The sequence below is a fragment of the Alosa alosa genome, chromosome 20 (genome assembly GCF_017589495.1).
Source record: "Alosa alosa isolate M-15738 ecotype Scorff River chromosome 20, AALO_Geno_1.1, whole genome shotgun sequence".
Lineage (NCBI taxonomy): Eukaryota > Metazoa > Chordata > Actinopteri > Clupeiformes > Clupeidae > Alosa > Alosa alosa.
The window spans coordinates 25,291,381-25,309,314 of NC_063208.1; the positions used below are offsets into that span (position 1 = coordinate 25,291,381).

General features: G+C 42.9%; 1 protein-coding gene across 1 annotated transcript in view; it reads left to right on the forward strand.

Annotated features, from left to right (window-relative positions):
• The first annotated feature begins 544 nt into the window (after positions 1 to 544).
• LOC125285765 (TGF-beta receptor type-2-like) overlaps positions 545 to 17,934 on the forward strand; it is a 27,300-nt gene continuing 9,910 nt past the window's right edge. The window contains exons 1-8 of the mRNA XM_048230364.1: positions 545 to 845; positions 4,291 to 4,435; positions 5,517 to 5,725; positions 8,040 to 8,105; positions 9,069 to 9,225; positions 11,918 to 12,120; positions 15,829 to 16,616; positions 17,173 to 17,314. Of these exons, the coding sequence (XP_048086321.1) occupies positions 776 to 845; positions 4,291 to 4,435; positions 5,517 to 5,725; positions 8,040 to 8,105; positions 9,069 to 9,225; positions 11,918 to 12,120; positions 15,829 to 16,616; positions 17,173 to 17,314 (1,780 nt within the window). The 5' untranslated portion in view covers positions 545 to 775. The remainder of the gene's footprint in view (positions 846 to 4,290; positions 4,436 to 5,516; positions 5,726 to 8,039; positions 8,106 to 9,068; positions 9,226 to 11,917; positions 12,121 to 15,828; positions 16,617 to 17,172; positions 17,315 to 17,934) is intronic.

The following is a 17,934-nucleotide window of genomic DNA, read 5'->3' on the forward strand; positions in this document are numbered from 1 at the left end:
TGACATCATGGCCGGAGTATGCCAAGTGAAAACATATGCTGCCATTTTCAAACGTAGAGCTTAGATTTATTGGCCTTAGTGTGGACATAACCTCTCAGTATGTTCAAAAAAGTCTCTTAAAGCAAGGGCTCATGATATTTTTCAAAAGCTCGTATTTTACCTTTCATAGGCTATATACCAATTGTATCTAAGACGATGTTGTGTATTTAGTTACATGTTAAACCCCCGAAAACGCCGATAACCTGATGAATGAATAAAGTGTGTTATGCACTGATGGCATTGGATACCCTAAGTAACGCTCAACATTTCTTGTAGTTTAAAATTCGAAACGGTTTTCATTGTTTACTTCCTTTTCCCACTTCTTAAAATGGACATGTCTGCCTTTTTGAAACGTGTCGCTTACCGACACAGCTATATATTCACATTTGGAACTTAATGACAGGTTTTCGAATTCAAGCAAGCCGCAGGCACAGGCGCACAGTCAGACAGTCAGAGAGGCGGGCTGGCGGTTGCGAGAGGGGGAGAGATCGAGCGAGAGTCCTACCCTTTTTCAAAATTTCCTGTTTTACTCAGTGAGAGAGAATGCGTGTATGACTTCAAACTTTAAGCTTAGCCCCATGTGAGAGCTTTTCAAAACGAAGAGGCCGCCAAGAGAAGAACATGATGGAAGTATACGTTGTGTAATGCCTCTTTGAAAAGGTGAAACGGCGGAGTCTGGGCTTTATCGACTCGAGAAATTAATGAGAAGACGAGGAGTAAATTTGACAGTCTTCAGATGGAGCGAGTTTCCGCTTTTTGGTATGGACTGCTAGTGCTAAGCAGCGGTGTCCTCATCGACATAACAGGTGAGATGAGTTCCGTGTAGGCTGCTTTCTTTGTTTTCACTGACTATGTAAATTACTTTGTACATTTTTGACACACTCTGGTTGATTGGATGTCATTATGTAGCGTCATTCCCTCATCCATAGCCACCAATAATTAGTAGCCTGCAGTCATACAATTTTTTGCAGCAGGTGGCCTTCACGATTCACTGACCAAGTCAACTTCACTTCAAAGAATGCTGACCAAAAACTAACTTTTTTAGACCTATGTAAAAATTCAAGGATAACTTTGGCTATAACTTTGGATAACCTTGGGCTATATTGCCACAATCAATCAATTAATTAACATTCATATCGCGTAGATATAGTTCTTCGGAATTTATTAAAATCACCAATACAATACAATACAATTTAACACCATGCTGTCCACAGAGTACAAATTACGCAAGGACACATTGTGTGTATTTTCGAGATATACTTGTTGAAGCAGATTAACTTGAAGGATGAACACAATTTGCCATAGTTTTGTCTGCGTGTGTGTATGTGTGTGTGGATTTTGTGGTTGTTTTCGAAAAGAATGTGCCATGTTGATCTCACAGTGTATCCTGGTTGGTACAGCGCACTCACAGTGGAGTTGTGCTGTGTTTCAAAGTTTTTTTCTATCACCCGACTTTTTGAGCGTCTCTGGTGGTCTCACTATCAGACAAAATTGTAGTAGGCCTAGGCTACTTTTTTAGTGCGAATTCAAACGTCATTTTAGGGAATCTACATGGGATTAAAACATACTCTCTTCCCTAGTTAACCAGACGTCTCCATTTAAAAGGCACCGTGGTTGTCGGTGGCCTCTTATTTACCATTGCGCATCATACTCTACAATTATGACTTGGCAGAGTGTCAATTCACGCTGACCAAAGCTCGCCCTCATTTGAAGTAAAATGACATACTTGTGTGTGTGTGTGTGTGTGTGTGTGTGTGTGTGTGTGTGTGTGTGTGTGTGTGCATTTCTATGGATATAATTATGTGAAATACACACTCCCATCATCCAGTCACTGAGTAGGGCTACATCCTAACAGGTCAGTTGTAAGTGTGTAGTGCTGCTGTGTAATAATAATAAAAAACTACCCTGTTGCTTATAAAGGATTAAGTCCCCATCTCTCCTTGCTTTCTTCAAAGTTCTTTGTCTCTTGTGAATAGCATGAGCAGCATGAGTTGTGTTCATTTGTAATACCCTTCGTGTGAATCACTCCCAACCTCAGGAGCCTGGTTTGGCCTCCCACTGAGGCTTGTTTAGTCTTGCTGGCCAGTAGTGGTGGTAGAGTGGTTGTTCTCTCTCTCTCTCTCTCTCTCTCTCTCTCTCTCTCTCTCACTCTCTCCTCACTCACTCACTCACTCAATCATTAACTCACTCACACACACACATAAACAAACACATACATAAACACGTACACACACACACACACACACACACACACACACACACACAGACACAAGGTTTGTGAGCATCTGGGTGCCATGAGTGAGGGCATATTTTTCTAACCACAGGTCAAAAGGAATCCCTGGCATTAAGTATGAACCTGATAGTAGTGTAGTAAAATCTTTGACACGGGTGTGACAACCTTCTGTCAACAGATTGTCAACAAACGCAACAGTTATTCAGTTAAAGGGAGGGCAAACAACCCGGAAACAAGCTGTTGTGGTGATGGGCAACTTGACAAAGTCATCGTGAGATCACGTGGTCTTCCCCATACTAACTGCCTGTCATGAGTGTCTGTGTTTCTGTCGCTGGTTTGTGATGTGGATTCAGCAACTTAGACAGGCAGCCAGTCAGACTGCTTCAGTGCATCTTGATATTGATGATAGTGTTGCATAATGCTGTTTTTGCACATATACAGTCATTAAAAATATATGTTAATGAATAACATAATGAGGGCCATTTCCATTGGCAGGTTGCCTTGTCAATTCAAAATGTAATATGAAAAAGGCTAGTTAGTTGGTTTGTTATATAGTAGTAGCTGTTATATAAAAAATTTTTTTCATTGATGACATGATATATGTTGTGATTTGAAATTTTGGGTCATATCACATAACCCTAAGCTCAGGCAAAGTCTCTCTCTCTCTCTCTCTCTCTCTCTCTCTCTCTCTCTCTCTCTCTCTCTCTCTCTCTCTCTCACACACACACTCACTCACACACACACACACACACACACACAGACACACACAGACACACACACACACAAAGCCATACACTGAATCTCCTCTGCTAAAGTAATTAGCCCAACCTGATGTCATTGGGTTTCTGTTTTTATTACAGTCACTATGGCATGTCATTAAAAGTGAGAGGAGTCTTTTCACAGGCCACATGGAAAAGCAGAGCGACTGGCAATGCAATAGATACCTCTCTACCTCCCTCTCTCTCTACCTCTTTCTCTCTCTTTCTTTCCCTCAATTTCTCTCTCTTCTCTGTCTCCTTCTCATGCTCACTCAGCCAGTCTCCCTCTCCCTTGATGTCTACATCTCTCCTTCTCTGTCTCTATCTCTCTTTCTCTCTGTAGTCCTCTCTTTCTCAATGAATTCTTCTTGCTTTCTCTCCCTTCCCCCCTCTCTCTCTACCTCTCTTCCCTTCTCTTCATCACTCTTTCTGTCTTTCTCCATCCTTCACTTCCCTCCTCTCTTTCCTTTTAACTTTACTTTTATTCTCTCCCCGTCTCTCTCTCTCCCTCTCTCTCTCTCCCCCTCTCTCCCTCTCTCTCTCCCCCCTCTCTCTCTTTCTCTCTCCCTCTCTCTCTCTTTCTCTCTCTCTCTCTCTGACATGCCTACCCTGTGTATGCTCCTCTCAGCTCTGTTTCAAGAGGAAGGCCTCAGTCCTTACAGTAAAAGTCGCTGCCTCTCACACCCTTGTGGACTCTTCGTCTGACTGCTTCTTCTCTCTGTCTTACTACACACACCTCTGCTACAAACACCAGACTCATGCATGTTGAAGTCACCCACATCGTATAGTTTTGAAGCCTCACAGGGAAACTCTACATTATATTTCAACGTGGGCCATATTTTCAACCTTCAGCCATGTTTTTAGGTCCAAACTTTCAGTTTGAACAAAACCATTAAGAATAAGTGCAGTACTGAGCTTGACATAGGGACATAGTGTCACGTCAAAGTGAACCGCTTTGCCATTAGTGGAATGTCTGCAGTCATGCCTTGGTCACACATGTACAGAATATTTGAATGCAAGCATTAACTTTATGAATTTGATATATGGGTCTGTGTTTGTGTACTGTACACGGATGTAGATGTTGTATATGTATTTGCTTTTGTTTGTGTTTATGTAGTGTTTATTTTGCTTCACACTTACCTGGAACATGCAAAACAATAAACTTGTAATAAATACATAAATACTCAAACACATTCATGTTACATTCATATAAAGGGTTATTAAACTATAATTCTATGTCTCTCTTCTGTCTCTTATTAGATGGTATGATGATTCCGAGAATACGGCGAATTTGCAAATTCTGTGATATGAGGGAGACCACCTGCCCTGACACAGGGTCCTGTGCCTCACAATGTGAAATCTCTTCACTCTGCACTAGTCCTGAGGACGTCTGCGTCAGTATTTGGTAAGTGATATTAATCACCAGGTGCTCGCAAAACCACTTTAAACATAAACATGTATTAGTCAAAACATAGGAGTATTAGTCAAAAAGAACTGTCGGATGGATAGAGTTATTCAGCGAAGTCAAAGGGGAAGTCTTGAAATAGTCTTCCTTTACTATGTTCAAGATGGTTGTGTTGCAAACGACTGTGTGGTGACATGCTTGGGATGCGACGGCATGCACTGACAATGTCTTGATCCAAATCAGTTCTGCCACTCAAGACACTAACTAGGCCTACCTGAAAGATGTGGAGCAACCTTGGAAAAAGCAACAACAGTAGAGTTGACGCTGGTGTCTTTTGGAGATACAGTTGTCAGTTGCCAATTTCATTCCTTAAAGGCTTTTCTGGCATTTACATTGATACATTTTTCCATCACCTGACCCATATACCTTTAAAATCAACTTAGACACATAGAAAAGCATGCCTCAAAAAGGTAGCTGTTGCTTTAAAGATGCCCTCCAGCCATTGATTAACCTTTAAAAACCATCTTATAAGTATAAGTGCCTATTTATATACCTACACGTTTTTCTTTTTCATGACGAAAAAAATCCCCTCATTTTCAGAGCTGAAAATGTCTTACAATGGCTTAAAATGGCTTATGCATCTCTAATCCCTCTTTTGTGATGTGGGGAGCCTCTTCCCCCGACACTGTGTACAGCTCTGCCTGGTTGTCAACTTGGTTTGACAACGTTTTAAAAAGCTAACAATGTTTAGCTTGCTTATCTTGTAAAGCTAACTGCGCTGAAACAATTTTCCAGAAATGATTTGGTATATTCAGTCAGGATAAGGGTTCCATCTGTTGTTACGCAACAACAACAAGCTATTCTGATTTTATTCTGAAACGTAAACTAGCACACTGCCCGTCTAAAAAAACATCTAATGGGCATGTTAAAAATGTTATGTTGATTTTTGCTAGAGAGGGTCTTTAGAGGGGGAAATCCACGTAGAAACCAAGTTATAATTTATAAATCTATTCTATATATGGTAACCATATATATTGTAAGTTAATGGACATTGATCTGTTACCATGCTGTTCATTTCTAGGAGGAGGAAAGATGACAACATAACCATGGAAACAATCTGCCACAACCCGGCACACCGGCTGCACGGAGTTCTGCTGGACGACTACAACAAGAGCAAGTGTGAGATGAAGGAGATGAAGAGTGGCCAGCCAGGCTCCCAGCTCTACATGTGCTCCTGCAAAGAGGACGAGTGCAACGACCACGTCTACTTTCCAGGAAGCATTAGTCAGGGTAAGTGTGTGTGTGTGTGTGTGTGTGTGTGTGTGTGTGTGTTTTCTGTGTGTGTGTTTCTATGTGTTTATTTGCATGTGTGGTTCTCTGTTTGTTGAGGTGGTCTGGGTATGTGTGTGTTGTTTTGTCTGTGTGTGTGTTTTCCTTTTTTGCGTGTGTGTCTGTGTGTGTGTGAGTGCAGGCGATGTAGAAGAAAATATTGGGGTGAAGATGCGTCTGTTCTTTTTTTTTTCCATTGCAGGTTCATACATGTTTGACCCATCTTTGTCTAGCCAGAATCATTTACTCCCCCATTTGATTTGTTTGATGTTTTTATCGTTTTGGTGCCTTGTTTGTTGTGTCTGTGTGCTGAAAAGTCTTCTTTATTGGGTTGGCTCAGTTAGGAAGAACGTCAGACACTCTTAACTGCGTCTGCAAAGTCAGGAGTCAAGTCTGAACATGGCCAAAGAAATATGTACTATCCAAACAAATGCTGAAGGAAAGCGTACAAGATCATACTGATTGCTGTGTGTGTGTGTGTGTGTGTGTGTGTGTGTGTGTGTGTGTGTGTGTGTGTGCGTGTGTGTGTGTCAAGAAGTTCAAGTATTTTAGCTTGAGGCAATACATTCTGAATTGTTGGTGTGTATATCGGTGTGCTTTGTGTGTGTGTATTTATCTGTGTGTGTGTGTGTGTGTGTGTGTGTGTGTGTGTGTGTGTGTGTGTGCATGTGGCGGTGTGTTTGTGTGTGTCTGGCTGTATATCTGTTGGTTTATGGACGTATGAAAGATGTATTATTTTGCTCATACAGCTAGTGAGTCGTCAGATAGTCAGAACTCTAAAACTCTGAACACTAAGAGATTGGACAGGGAGGCTTCACCGGGCGCGTAACTGAAGCGTTCCATTTTGCGAAGCATCTGCTGCAACAATTAGCTTCCATTATAATCAATGGAACTGGCTACACCAGACGTGATAGCGGCACTTACGTTAAAAAAAACTAGACCAGTCTTCTAAAACTATTTTTACGCTACGCAAACGGAGCACTTCAGTTGTGGACCCGGTGTAGCCTCCCTGTTAATCCTCAGTTCCACCTAATCATGTCCTCCTGTCCAGACATGGGTCATTTTTTGCATATGATGGACGGATCTACGCCTTGTTATCTATGTAATTCCATGGTCCAGCTGTATGCCCCCTCTCGCCCACTGCAGTCCCCTGAGCGTCTGCCTTGTTGCCCCTACTGTACATCAACACAAAGAGGTCACAGTCAAGACTTGTCTCTCGTCTGAGATTGGTTGGTGGAGTGATTTACCTAAAGCTATTCGTTCTAGTGATAGTTTTAGGATTTTCAAAAGACTCATCTTTTTATCTTGTATCTATTTAATTAATTCCCCCTTATAGAATGTCAGTTATATGTATGGTTGTTGTTATTATGATGATTTATATTATTCTGTTTAAATTATTTAGTTATATTATATTTATGTCGGCTATATGACTTTTATATACTTATAAACGTTTATGCTTTAAACTGTTAATTTGTCATGATGAAGTTTATTGTTATTATTATACACCACTTTAAACATAAAAATGTATTAGTCAAAACATATGAGTATTAGTCAAAAAGAACTGTTGGATGGATAGAGTTATTCAGCGAAGTCAAAGGGGAAGTCTTGAAATAGTCTTCCCTTGCTATGTTCAAGATGGTTGTGTTGCAAACAACTGTGTGGTGACAGGCTTGGGATGCACTGACAATGTCTTAATTCAAATCAGTTCTGCCACTCAAGACACTTCTAGACCAGAAAGTCATTGAAATTTGTTTAAATATGTAAAATATGTCTATGTTGTTGAATGTGTTTGTCACAATCGGCCTTTTATCGGACTGTGGAAAAGCTGACTCAGGAACTGAGGCTGTGTCCACACATGTAGTCAGCTATTTTCAGATGCAGAGATTTTTAGTTTTTTTTTAATTGCGGAAAAATTGGAGATTTTCGAAAATGCCTGTTCAGTGTTTGCGTGCAGACAGGGAAAACTGAGTTTTTGGGTGGTGGTGTGTTTTCTCTTTTTGTGCATGGTGTTGCATGTACATGTGTGTCTTATTCTGTGTGTGTGTCTGTGTCTGTGTGTCTCTGTGTGTGTGTATGTGTGTCTTATTCTGTGTGTTTATGTGTGTATGTGTCTGTGTGTGTGTGTGTGTACGTGTATCTTATTCTGTGTGTGTGTGTGTGTGTGTGTGTGTGTGTGTATGTGTGTGTGTGTGTGTGTGTGTGTGTGTGTGTGCGTGTGTGTGTATGTGTGTGTATCGTGTACATGTGTGTCTTATTCTGTGGTGAATGATTTCAGAAACCCCTGCTGTCCCTGACGGAGAGTCAGCGAGGGATACATCACAACCAATGGGACGCCTACCAGGTCTGGCACTCACACCCACACCCACACACACACACACACACACACACACACACACACACACAAACACACACACAGATACTGTACATGCTCAGTCTCACAAATAAACACACATTTTCCCATCTCTCTCTCTCTCTCACACACACACACACACACACACACACACACACACATACATACACACACACACACACACACATTGATAATGACATAAACTTACACCTGAACTTGTGAGGTGCTGGCAAACTGGGTAGAGACTCTTAGACAATTAAAAGCGTTCTGTTGCACACTCATACTTTGATGCAAATTATTTTATTAGACCAGCGTGACTCTGAGGGATCGCTGAAACTCTGTGAAAGTAATTGGCATCAAAGTTGGAGTGTTCTACAGAACCTTTTGCATTGTTCCAAATGTATCCAAGCCATTTCCTGACAGGTACTGTGCAATTATGTGTGCCACTCATGGCCTTAGCATAGACAGTGCTGCACTTCACTAAGCCAGCTTACTTATAATGAAAGGGTATCTCACTAATGGTAAGCTCTGTGCTGTAATAGTACCTGTTAACCCTCCCCCTGTTATTCTATGAGTTGCTCACATACTCATTCTGCCATTTTGTGCCCCTTTACGGTAATAGTATTCACAGGATAAGCTTCATGTGGATCACACTTTAACAACAGGGGTTTGCGATGCACTTTACTCAGGTTACTAGATACTGTAGCACAACATTTTACAGTGAAATACAAAAGGAAAAAAAGAGCATTTATGTTGAAGGTAAAGGTAAAGGTGACTGGTAGAGAAGCTAGCAAGTTCACGGACTGGCGGAGGCAGGCATCGTACCGTGGCTGACTGATTTTCAGTTACAAGAATACAGTAAAGTCAAGATAGAGACAAAACTAAAAGCAATGTTATGAAAGTCAGACCCATCTGATACTCACACCCTCTGACTGTCCCACGTTGACTCCACAGTGCAGATAGGCCCAGGCGGTGAGACGAGGATACGTAAGCTGTGCAAGTTCTGTGACGTGCGACCGAGCACCTGCAACAGCACCAACAGGAGCTGCCACAGCGAGTGTGAAATCACATCCATCTGTCCCGACTTCAACGAAGTCTGTGTTGCCATCTGGTAAGCACCTTATAGATATATACAGTATAATAATCATTAATTAAATTATTTTGGTGGTGGTAGCGTAATGGCTAAGGAACTGGGCTAGCACCTAAAAAAGCTGTAGGTTCAATACCTGGTTCTTTCACCATCGTTCCCTTGAGCAAGGCACTTAACCCCTGAGTTGCTCCGGAGACAATGACCCTTGTAATATAATTGACATAATGAGTCGCTTTGGATGAAAATGTCCGCTAAATGAAGAAATGTAAATGTTTTTGAATATTTGTATTAGCGATGTCAGCATTAGTATCTGGTAAGCAGAGTTACTTCACTTTCTTCTCAAGAAGACATGTAATTACATTTTGATTACATTGCAGCCTTTTTTTTTATCCAAAGCAACTTACTGTACAGGACATATGAACAGTATATTCTGCACATGCATCATATAGCACATGCATCTGTATGTGTTTGAGATAACAAATAGGTAACAAATGCATGATCTGTGTGTGGTTACCACTTTGCAATTGTAAGAACATAGGTCGTCAAAGCCTTCCTCTTAGGGGCTGATCAAGCATCTTCAAAGGTCTTTGTGTTGAAGTGTCATTTTCAGTTTGAGCCAATGCTGCTATTGTATGACAAAAAGCCTCGTTCAGTGGTGGAAGTTTTTTTGCCTGATGGGGAAACAACTTGACTGGGTTTTCGGTCATTGCATTTTCACTGTGCATAGACTGAAGACGCCCATGCATTTTTTTTTTTTTTTTGAATACAAAATGCAGAGGGAACCTCAAGAAAAGTTAAAGAGGGCTGCAGACACAGACAGGGAGAGCTGTGAGGAGCCAAAAAGGCTGACATCTGGCTTTGGGAATAAAAAGACTCGTGTTTGGGGACAAGAAAGGGTGCTACACAGAACCTACCATGTCTGAACTTAAGCATCCTTTTTTCATCTTTCTGTCTGCACACAGAGAGTTCTCGACTGGGTCAGTTGGTCCCGACTGTAAATGTTTTTGCCAAAGGGACAACTATGAAGAACCCTTAGTTAGAGGGAGCAGGGAAATAGCTTTGTGTCATGGGAATAGTGATTATGGCATTTTTTTATGGATCACTGCGTTTAACGGGTTCGCTATTTAGAAGCCTGTGTTTTGGCCCGTTTTTTCACTCTTTGGTCTAAAAATGAATTATTTTGTTGTTGTCTATTTCATGTGAGATCTGTTTGATATTATCTCTGTGTTTTGCATTTAAGTGTATTCATGTAGCCAGAGATGGGAAACCCAACTTCAGAAAGTGAGTTCTACCACATTATGTGATGGGATCACATGGATTTTAGCAGAAATGAGGGATTTTCCCAAATTATTCTCCCACATATTTCTTCCAACGATTCAGTCAAAACCAGCCGATTCTTATGGTGTGTTCATGACGCATCGGATATTCTGGAATCCCAACCTCAGACTCAGGAAAACTATGACTTTAACGCAAAGTGTGGTCGGATTTTATGCTGGAAGACTTTTAGTGAAGACATTTTGTACCCTGGGGTTCCCGACTTGACTTGAATCATTCTCTCCACTCGCGGCGGCTTCCGTTGCAACAACACAACTAGAAGCGAACTTCACTCTCATTACAAATAGGCAAGGTAACATTGCCGCATTGTGTATAAACTGTAGGACAGTGTTTTATGCAAATCAAAAAAAAAAAACAACATATTAATACCATATTAACTGCCCCCATGTATTAACCTCATAGCTTAAGAAATTTTGCAAAATCAATGTACAAACCTCGGTTAATAGTTGGGAAATTATGGTAATCACAAAATTAAAACTACAAATAGAAACATTCGCCTGAGACATTCTTATTCTTGCTCAACCATAGTTAGCCGTTGTAATAACTTATTTATGCATTCCATGTAAAGACAACACAGAAACGCAATCAGGTTACTGCGGGAATCCATATTTGTTTTCTTAGCTGATCTCAAAAACACACTTTTTTTGGAATTCAGGATTACTAAAGTTGGGTCCTCCGAGACAGGTGTAAACCTAATACATTGCAGGACTTTTACTCCCTGAAGTCAGATTTCCCATCTCTGCATTTAACCCAAGGGTGTCCGTTAGAGCGAGCAGATTCAAACGTTTTTTCTTTTGGGGTTTAGTCTTTACTGTTACCATGGTTACAACATGCTCATCGTTTCCCAACCTTGGGGTCAAACGAATTCGCTTGCTAGGACAATTGGGGAAAATACCGCTCTTATCTGGCTGTTACAGCAGAGATGAGATGCACTCTCTCACAACATGTTGTGAATGATTGGGGTAGCCAACGTTTTGTGACATCAAAATAGGGTCATCAAAAAAAGTTGGGAACCCCTGCGCTAATTGTTCACACAAGACTGTACAGTAATATGATGTCACAGTCATACGAAAAGAGCTCACAAAAGTAATAAAACGTTATAGTTGTCAATAAAAACTTTTACTTCCACAAGGTTTTTTACCTCTTTTCCTGCACAGTGTTGCGTCAAAGGCAAAATCTAGATACCCAGCTATCAAGTACTCAATATCTGTATAGAAATTAAAAAAAAAAATGGTCACACTCCAAAATCGTTTCTTTTTGCAAATTTATTTTTTACTTTTAGCAGCAGGGGTAACAAACGTTTCACCCTTGTGGCCTTCACCGGTGTGTCATACTCAATATGTGCAAATGGATCTGTTACCATGCTGTCCATTTCTAGGAGGAGGAAAGATGACAACATAACCATGGAAACAATCTGCCACAACCCGGCACACCGGCTGCACGGAGTTCTGCTGGACGACTACAACAAGAGCAAGTGTGAGATGAAGGAGATGAAGAGTGGCCAGCCAGGCTCCCAGCTCTACATGTGCTCCTGCAAAGAGGACGAGTGCAACGACCACGTCTTCTTCCATTCACTTCCTGGTAAGTGATTGTGTGTGTGTTGTGTGTGTGTGTGTGTGTGTGTGTGTGTGTGTGTGTGTGTGTGTGTGTGTGTTTCTATATGTTTATTTGCATGTGTGTTTCTCTGTTTGATGAAGCAGTCTGTTTATGTGTACTATATGTTGTTTTGTCTTTCTGTGTGTGTCTGTGTGTGTGTGTGTGTGCGTGCGTGTGAAGAAATGACACTGTATATAATTGAGAACACCCCCTGGTCCACCGCAGCTTAGTTTAGGGCTCAGTAAAACAAGAGGCAGAGTGTTACAGCTGGGTAGCTGTTTTGTCTGGAGACGTAGGTCGCAGTGCTGGGATGAAACTGTATGCAGACTTAAGCCAGCATCCCCAGGAAGAACAGCAGAAGAAGCAGCAGTAGTAGCAGCAGCAGCCAGTTACATTTCCGTGACCTGGCTCTGTGCAGTTGCCAGAATTGAAAGCATCTGTACACAGCAGCGTCATGGAAAAACAAGCCCCAACCCCCCACCCCCTGCACCCCACACACACACTTCTTACTGAGGGAGGCATTGCTGGGTGGGTGGAACTGCGCACACGTGTTAGTTATTCAACGTGCAGCCAATGACAAGACAACCCCCACACACACACACACACACACGCTCACACACACACTCTCCCCTCCCACCACCGGTCGGTCATCTACTGCGACCACCTTCGTCCTCTTCCCGGCCCAAAACAGATATGAATAGGGCCTCTGTGAGCAAAGAGCCAGCAGGTGTAAATAGAAGCACAAACACACATCAGATGCCTGCGCTCGTGCGTGGAAACAAGTGGTCACAGTGTGGAAGAAAGAGACAGAGAGAGAGAAAGAGAAGTTCAGACATTGCAAACAGTTTGTGCAAGCTGTCAACAAGGCTTTGGCATGTTCTCTTACTTCTTTTGTCATTTTGTTTGTCTCTCTCTCTCTATCCTCTCTCTCTCTATCCTCTCTCTCTCTACCTCTCTCCCCCTCCTTTTCTCTCTGTGTCTTGTTCTTTTCCTGTTCCTCCTGTTCTTCTCTATTTTCTCCTGTCAATTCAATTCAATTCCATTCAAAAGCTTTATTGGCATGGCAATTCATAAAGAAAGTGTTCCCAAAGCATACAATATCTGAACTCATCAAAACATAAAATAACAGTCCTAAAACAATATCTGTGATTATATATATCACATATATATATATAAAAACACACACACACACACACACACACACACACACACACACACACACACACACACACACACACACACACACACACACACACACACACACACACACTTCACTCACACACGCACGCACGCACGCACGCACACGCACATACACACACACACACACACACACACACACACACACACACACACACACACACACACACACACACACACACACACACTCCTCGTTTTCAGAACACAGGCTGCTCATTCCTGGTGTGTTTCCTCTGCTTAAAGCACACACTCACACTCACACACATGCACCATACACACATGCACCAAACACGTTTGTTATGCTTTGCATTTCATTCCTTTCATTCATTTCATTCAACATTTTAGTTTGTTATAAGAAAAAAATGAGCACACATAAAACAGACAAAAAAGAGAGACAGTGTAACAGATTGGGGATGGGACTGCATCTATGTTATGCCTTCTCTCACACTGTGTAGTGAGGAGACATGACCCTATCCCTCCTTTTCTCATTTCTCTACTTCTGTGCCTTTTGTTCTTTCATCTCTATATCTCTCTTCCTTTCTTTCTCATCTTTTTTCCTCTCTTGGCCCTCCATCTCTCTCCCTCTCTCTTCCCCTCTTTCTCTCTCTCTGTCCTTCTCAGTCTTGCTCATTCTCCCTCTATCTATCTTTTTCTCCCTTTAATCTCCCTTTTCTCTATTTTTTCATGTCTCCTCACCTTTCTCTCTCTTTCATTTTCTGTCCCTGAGCCTGAACTGGCTGAGGCTCTGAGAAAGAGGGAGAGAAAGAGGGGTATAGAGAAAGAGGGAGAGAGAGAGAGAGAGAACTAAAGAACTGAGCGTTCAGACATGTGGTTTCCTGTCTGCAAGCAAGAGAGTTAGAAAAAGCAAAGCATGATGGTAGCATGGTATGTCATGTGTCTGCGACCGACACCCCACCCAACCTCCCCATGGCTCCCTAACAAACACACACACACACACACACACACACACACACACACACACACACACACACACACTCACACACACACACACACACACACACACACACACACACACACACACACACACACACACACTCACACTCAAGTTTCGCAACACAGGCTGCTCATTCCTGGTGTGTTTCCTCTGCTTAAAGCACACACTCACACTCACACACATGCACCATACACACATGCACCAAACACGTTTGTTATGCTTTGCATTTCATTCCTCTTGACTTCTCGCAGAACAGGATACATAACTGTCACACACATAGGCTACTACACACAGTCTGTTTGGAAGCTGTCCCATTTGACGCAGACGTCTCTTCAGCTTGACCACCCTCCCCCATGCTCTCCTCATGCGGAGAGAGACACGGGCACCTGAGAGTTATTGACTCCGGTCAGAGGAGCGGAGACGGACCGAAGAAGGGGGCTGTTGTGCTCTGCTGGGCAGTCCTAGGGGCTAGTGCTAGTTTTGGAGAGGCGTATTGACATTCCACAGTGAAGTGCTACGTTCCTCTGTCTGCGCGTCGTCGACAGGACGGAGCTCTGCACTCAGAGTATGAAAGCTGTATAAACATACAGCAGTGTGTGTGTGTGTGTGTGTGTGTGTGTGTGTGTGTGTGTGTGTGTGTGTGTGTGTGTTCTATGACATATTCTATGACACACACACACACACACACACAGACAGACACACCCCACACATATCTGTTAGAGACACACAAACACTCTCACACACATACAGATGTCTAGGTGTCATGCTATTTATGTATACATTATTCTGAGGAACACTCACTCATTTCACACTAGGTTTGTATTTCACCAATTCTGCATTGGCAGTTCCCACACGAGCAACTTCCCCTTCTGGGGGTAAAAACATTTCTGCCAAACACACAGAGATTTGGCAACGATAGGCGTTTGCTTACGTTTAAGACACACCCTTTTTAAAAAGAGGAATCAGAAACTGAAAACTGCTGATCTTGGAGCATACGTTGCGGCCGCATTCAGGCTAATGCGAAAGTATTTTCAAGTGACCTGCATTTTGTGCTGGTCAGAATCATACTACAGGAGGGCACGCTGTCTGTGACTGTCTGTGACTGTCTGTGTCAGTTATGTTGGTCTGCTTACAGACAGCAGATTGTGAAAGGTTAATAGAAGTAGTAGCAGTATCAAGCTAGTCCTAAAGTCAGGGAGTGAACTAACCAAACAATGAATGTGTGTGTGTGTGTGTGTGTGTGTGTGTGTGTGTGTGTGTGTGTGTGTGTGTGTGTGTGTGTGTGACAGACATGACATGACGTAGTAGAAATCTAGAACCAATTTTGAAAAACAGTTCCTTCGGGATGATAATTACCACTTCCTAGGTCTCAGAACATCTACTCATGTTTTCAACTCATCCTTGTTGCATTCCACATCAGTCAATTAAAGAAAAGAATGAATTCATGGTGGTACTATGAATAATTGAATAAGTTCAGGTCTGTTTTGTTGAATATCTATAAGTTATTCATCCCCAACCCCTGCCCTCTCTACTTTACAAAGATCCAAAGGACTTTCAGGTGGTCTTCGTGATCCTGGTCAGCCTTGTTCCGCTCCTGGCTTTGGCCGTGTGTGTGATCGTCAGCTTCTACGTCTACCGGGTCGGACGCCAGCGTAAGCTCTGGGACGCGTCCGGCGTGCCTCGGCCCAAGCGCAAGGGCAAGGACTTCAGCGACGTGCATGCCATCATGCTGGACGACGACCACTCGGACAGCAGCTCGACCCACGCCAACAGCCTCAACCACAACACCGAGCTGCTGCCCATCGAGCTGGACGCCCAGGTGGGCAAGGGCCGCTTCGCCGAGGTCTACAAGGCCAAGCTCAAGCAGGGCGCCTCGGCCACCGGCGAGCCCTTCCAGACGGTCGCCATCAAGATCTTCCCCAGTGAGGAGTACCTGTCATGGAAGAACGAGAAGGACATCTTCTCCGACGCCGACCTTCGCCACGACAACGTGCTGCACTTTCTAACTGCCGAGGAACGCAAGCTGGACAAGCAGTACTGGCTCATCACGGCCTACCAGCCACTGGGCAACCTGCAGGAGTACCTGACGCGCCATATGGTCAGCTGGACCGAGCTGCGGTCGCTCGGGGGGTCGCTGGCACACGGCGTGGCACACCTGCACAGTGACCGCACACTCTGTGGGAGGCCCAAGGTGCCCATCGTGCACAGGGACCTGAAGAGCTCCAACATCCTGGTCAAGGGTGACCTCACCTGCTGCCTGTGCGACTTTGGTCTGGGGCTGCGGCTAGACAACTCGCTGTCGGTGGACGAGCTGGCCAATAGTGGACAGGTAAGAGACCGTCACGTTTGCATGGTAACTCATTTCTCTTATCTAACTGTCCAAACCAAGTTGAATTGGAGGAGAAACAATCAAGTTAAGAAACAATCAAGGTAAGCTTGGAGACCTGTTCAGAATGAACACAGAGCACTAGTTCAAGCACTATTTCCAATAGGACATTTAGCAGTGAGTCCAGTGCTGGTCATTTTGCTGGATCTTAATCCCGATTGATATTGAGTCTATACACTTATCTTTGATTGTAAATGGCCTTAGTTTTGGAGCTCAATGAAGTGACATCTGTGGCACCCAAGGCTACTTAGGACTAATAAATACTGTAATAAACTTTATGTGTACGTCATAAGGTGTGTATGGTTAAATGGATAAGATGGAGAGATTTTTAACCCATGACTACTTAGCAAGTCGTAAATACATCTCATAAATACTACTTCTACCTAATAAAAGTTCAAGTCAGTTTATCGAGCCTTTTGTATGTTGCCACTGAATCCTGTAAGACTCTGTAGTGTCTGACCGAGTACCTTTGCGTGTGTGTTTTGCTGACCTCACCCAGGTGGGGACAGCCAGGTACATGGCCCCAGAGGTGCTGGAGTCCCGGATCAACCTAGAGAACACAGAGTCCTTCAAGCAGACAGACGTCTACTCCATGGCTCTGGTGTTGTGGGAGATCACCTCACGATGTGATGCAATAGGAGGTACACTATCTATCTATCTATCTATCTATCTATCTATCTATCTGTCTGTCTGTCTGTCTGTCTGTCTGTCTGTATTTCTAAGGAATGCAGCCATATTCTCTGTGTTGATTTAGTTAGGTAGAAAAGGCAACATAGTGGGCAGTTATACAGTACTTGCTCATTAGCTTGAAAGTTAATATAAGACTTATAGGGATATTCCACCATTTGTGGAATTACACTCATTTTCCACCTCCCCTTGAGTTAAACAATTGATTTTTACCTTTCTCCAGTTCATCCAGCCGTTTTCTGAGTCTGACGATACTAGCTCCAGCCTAGCATAGATCATTGAATTGGATTAGACCATTAGCATCTCGCCTGCTAGCATCACGTTTAAAAGTGACTAAGATTTCCGGTCATTTTTCTATTTAAAACTTGTCTCCTCTTGAGTTAGAAAGTGTAATAAGACCAACGGAAAATGAAACATGGCTATTTTCTAGGCTGATATGACATGGAACTATACTCTCATTCAGGCGTAATAATCTAGTCACTAACCAATTTGTCTGCTGCAGCTCAACCTTGTTGCTGGAAGTTAGCCTACAGGGACTATTTTCAGATGCTGCATGATATCATTGTGCTGCTGG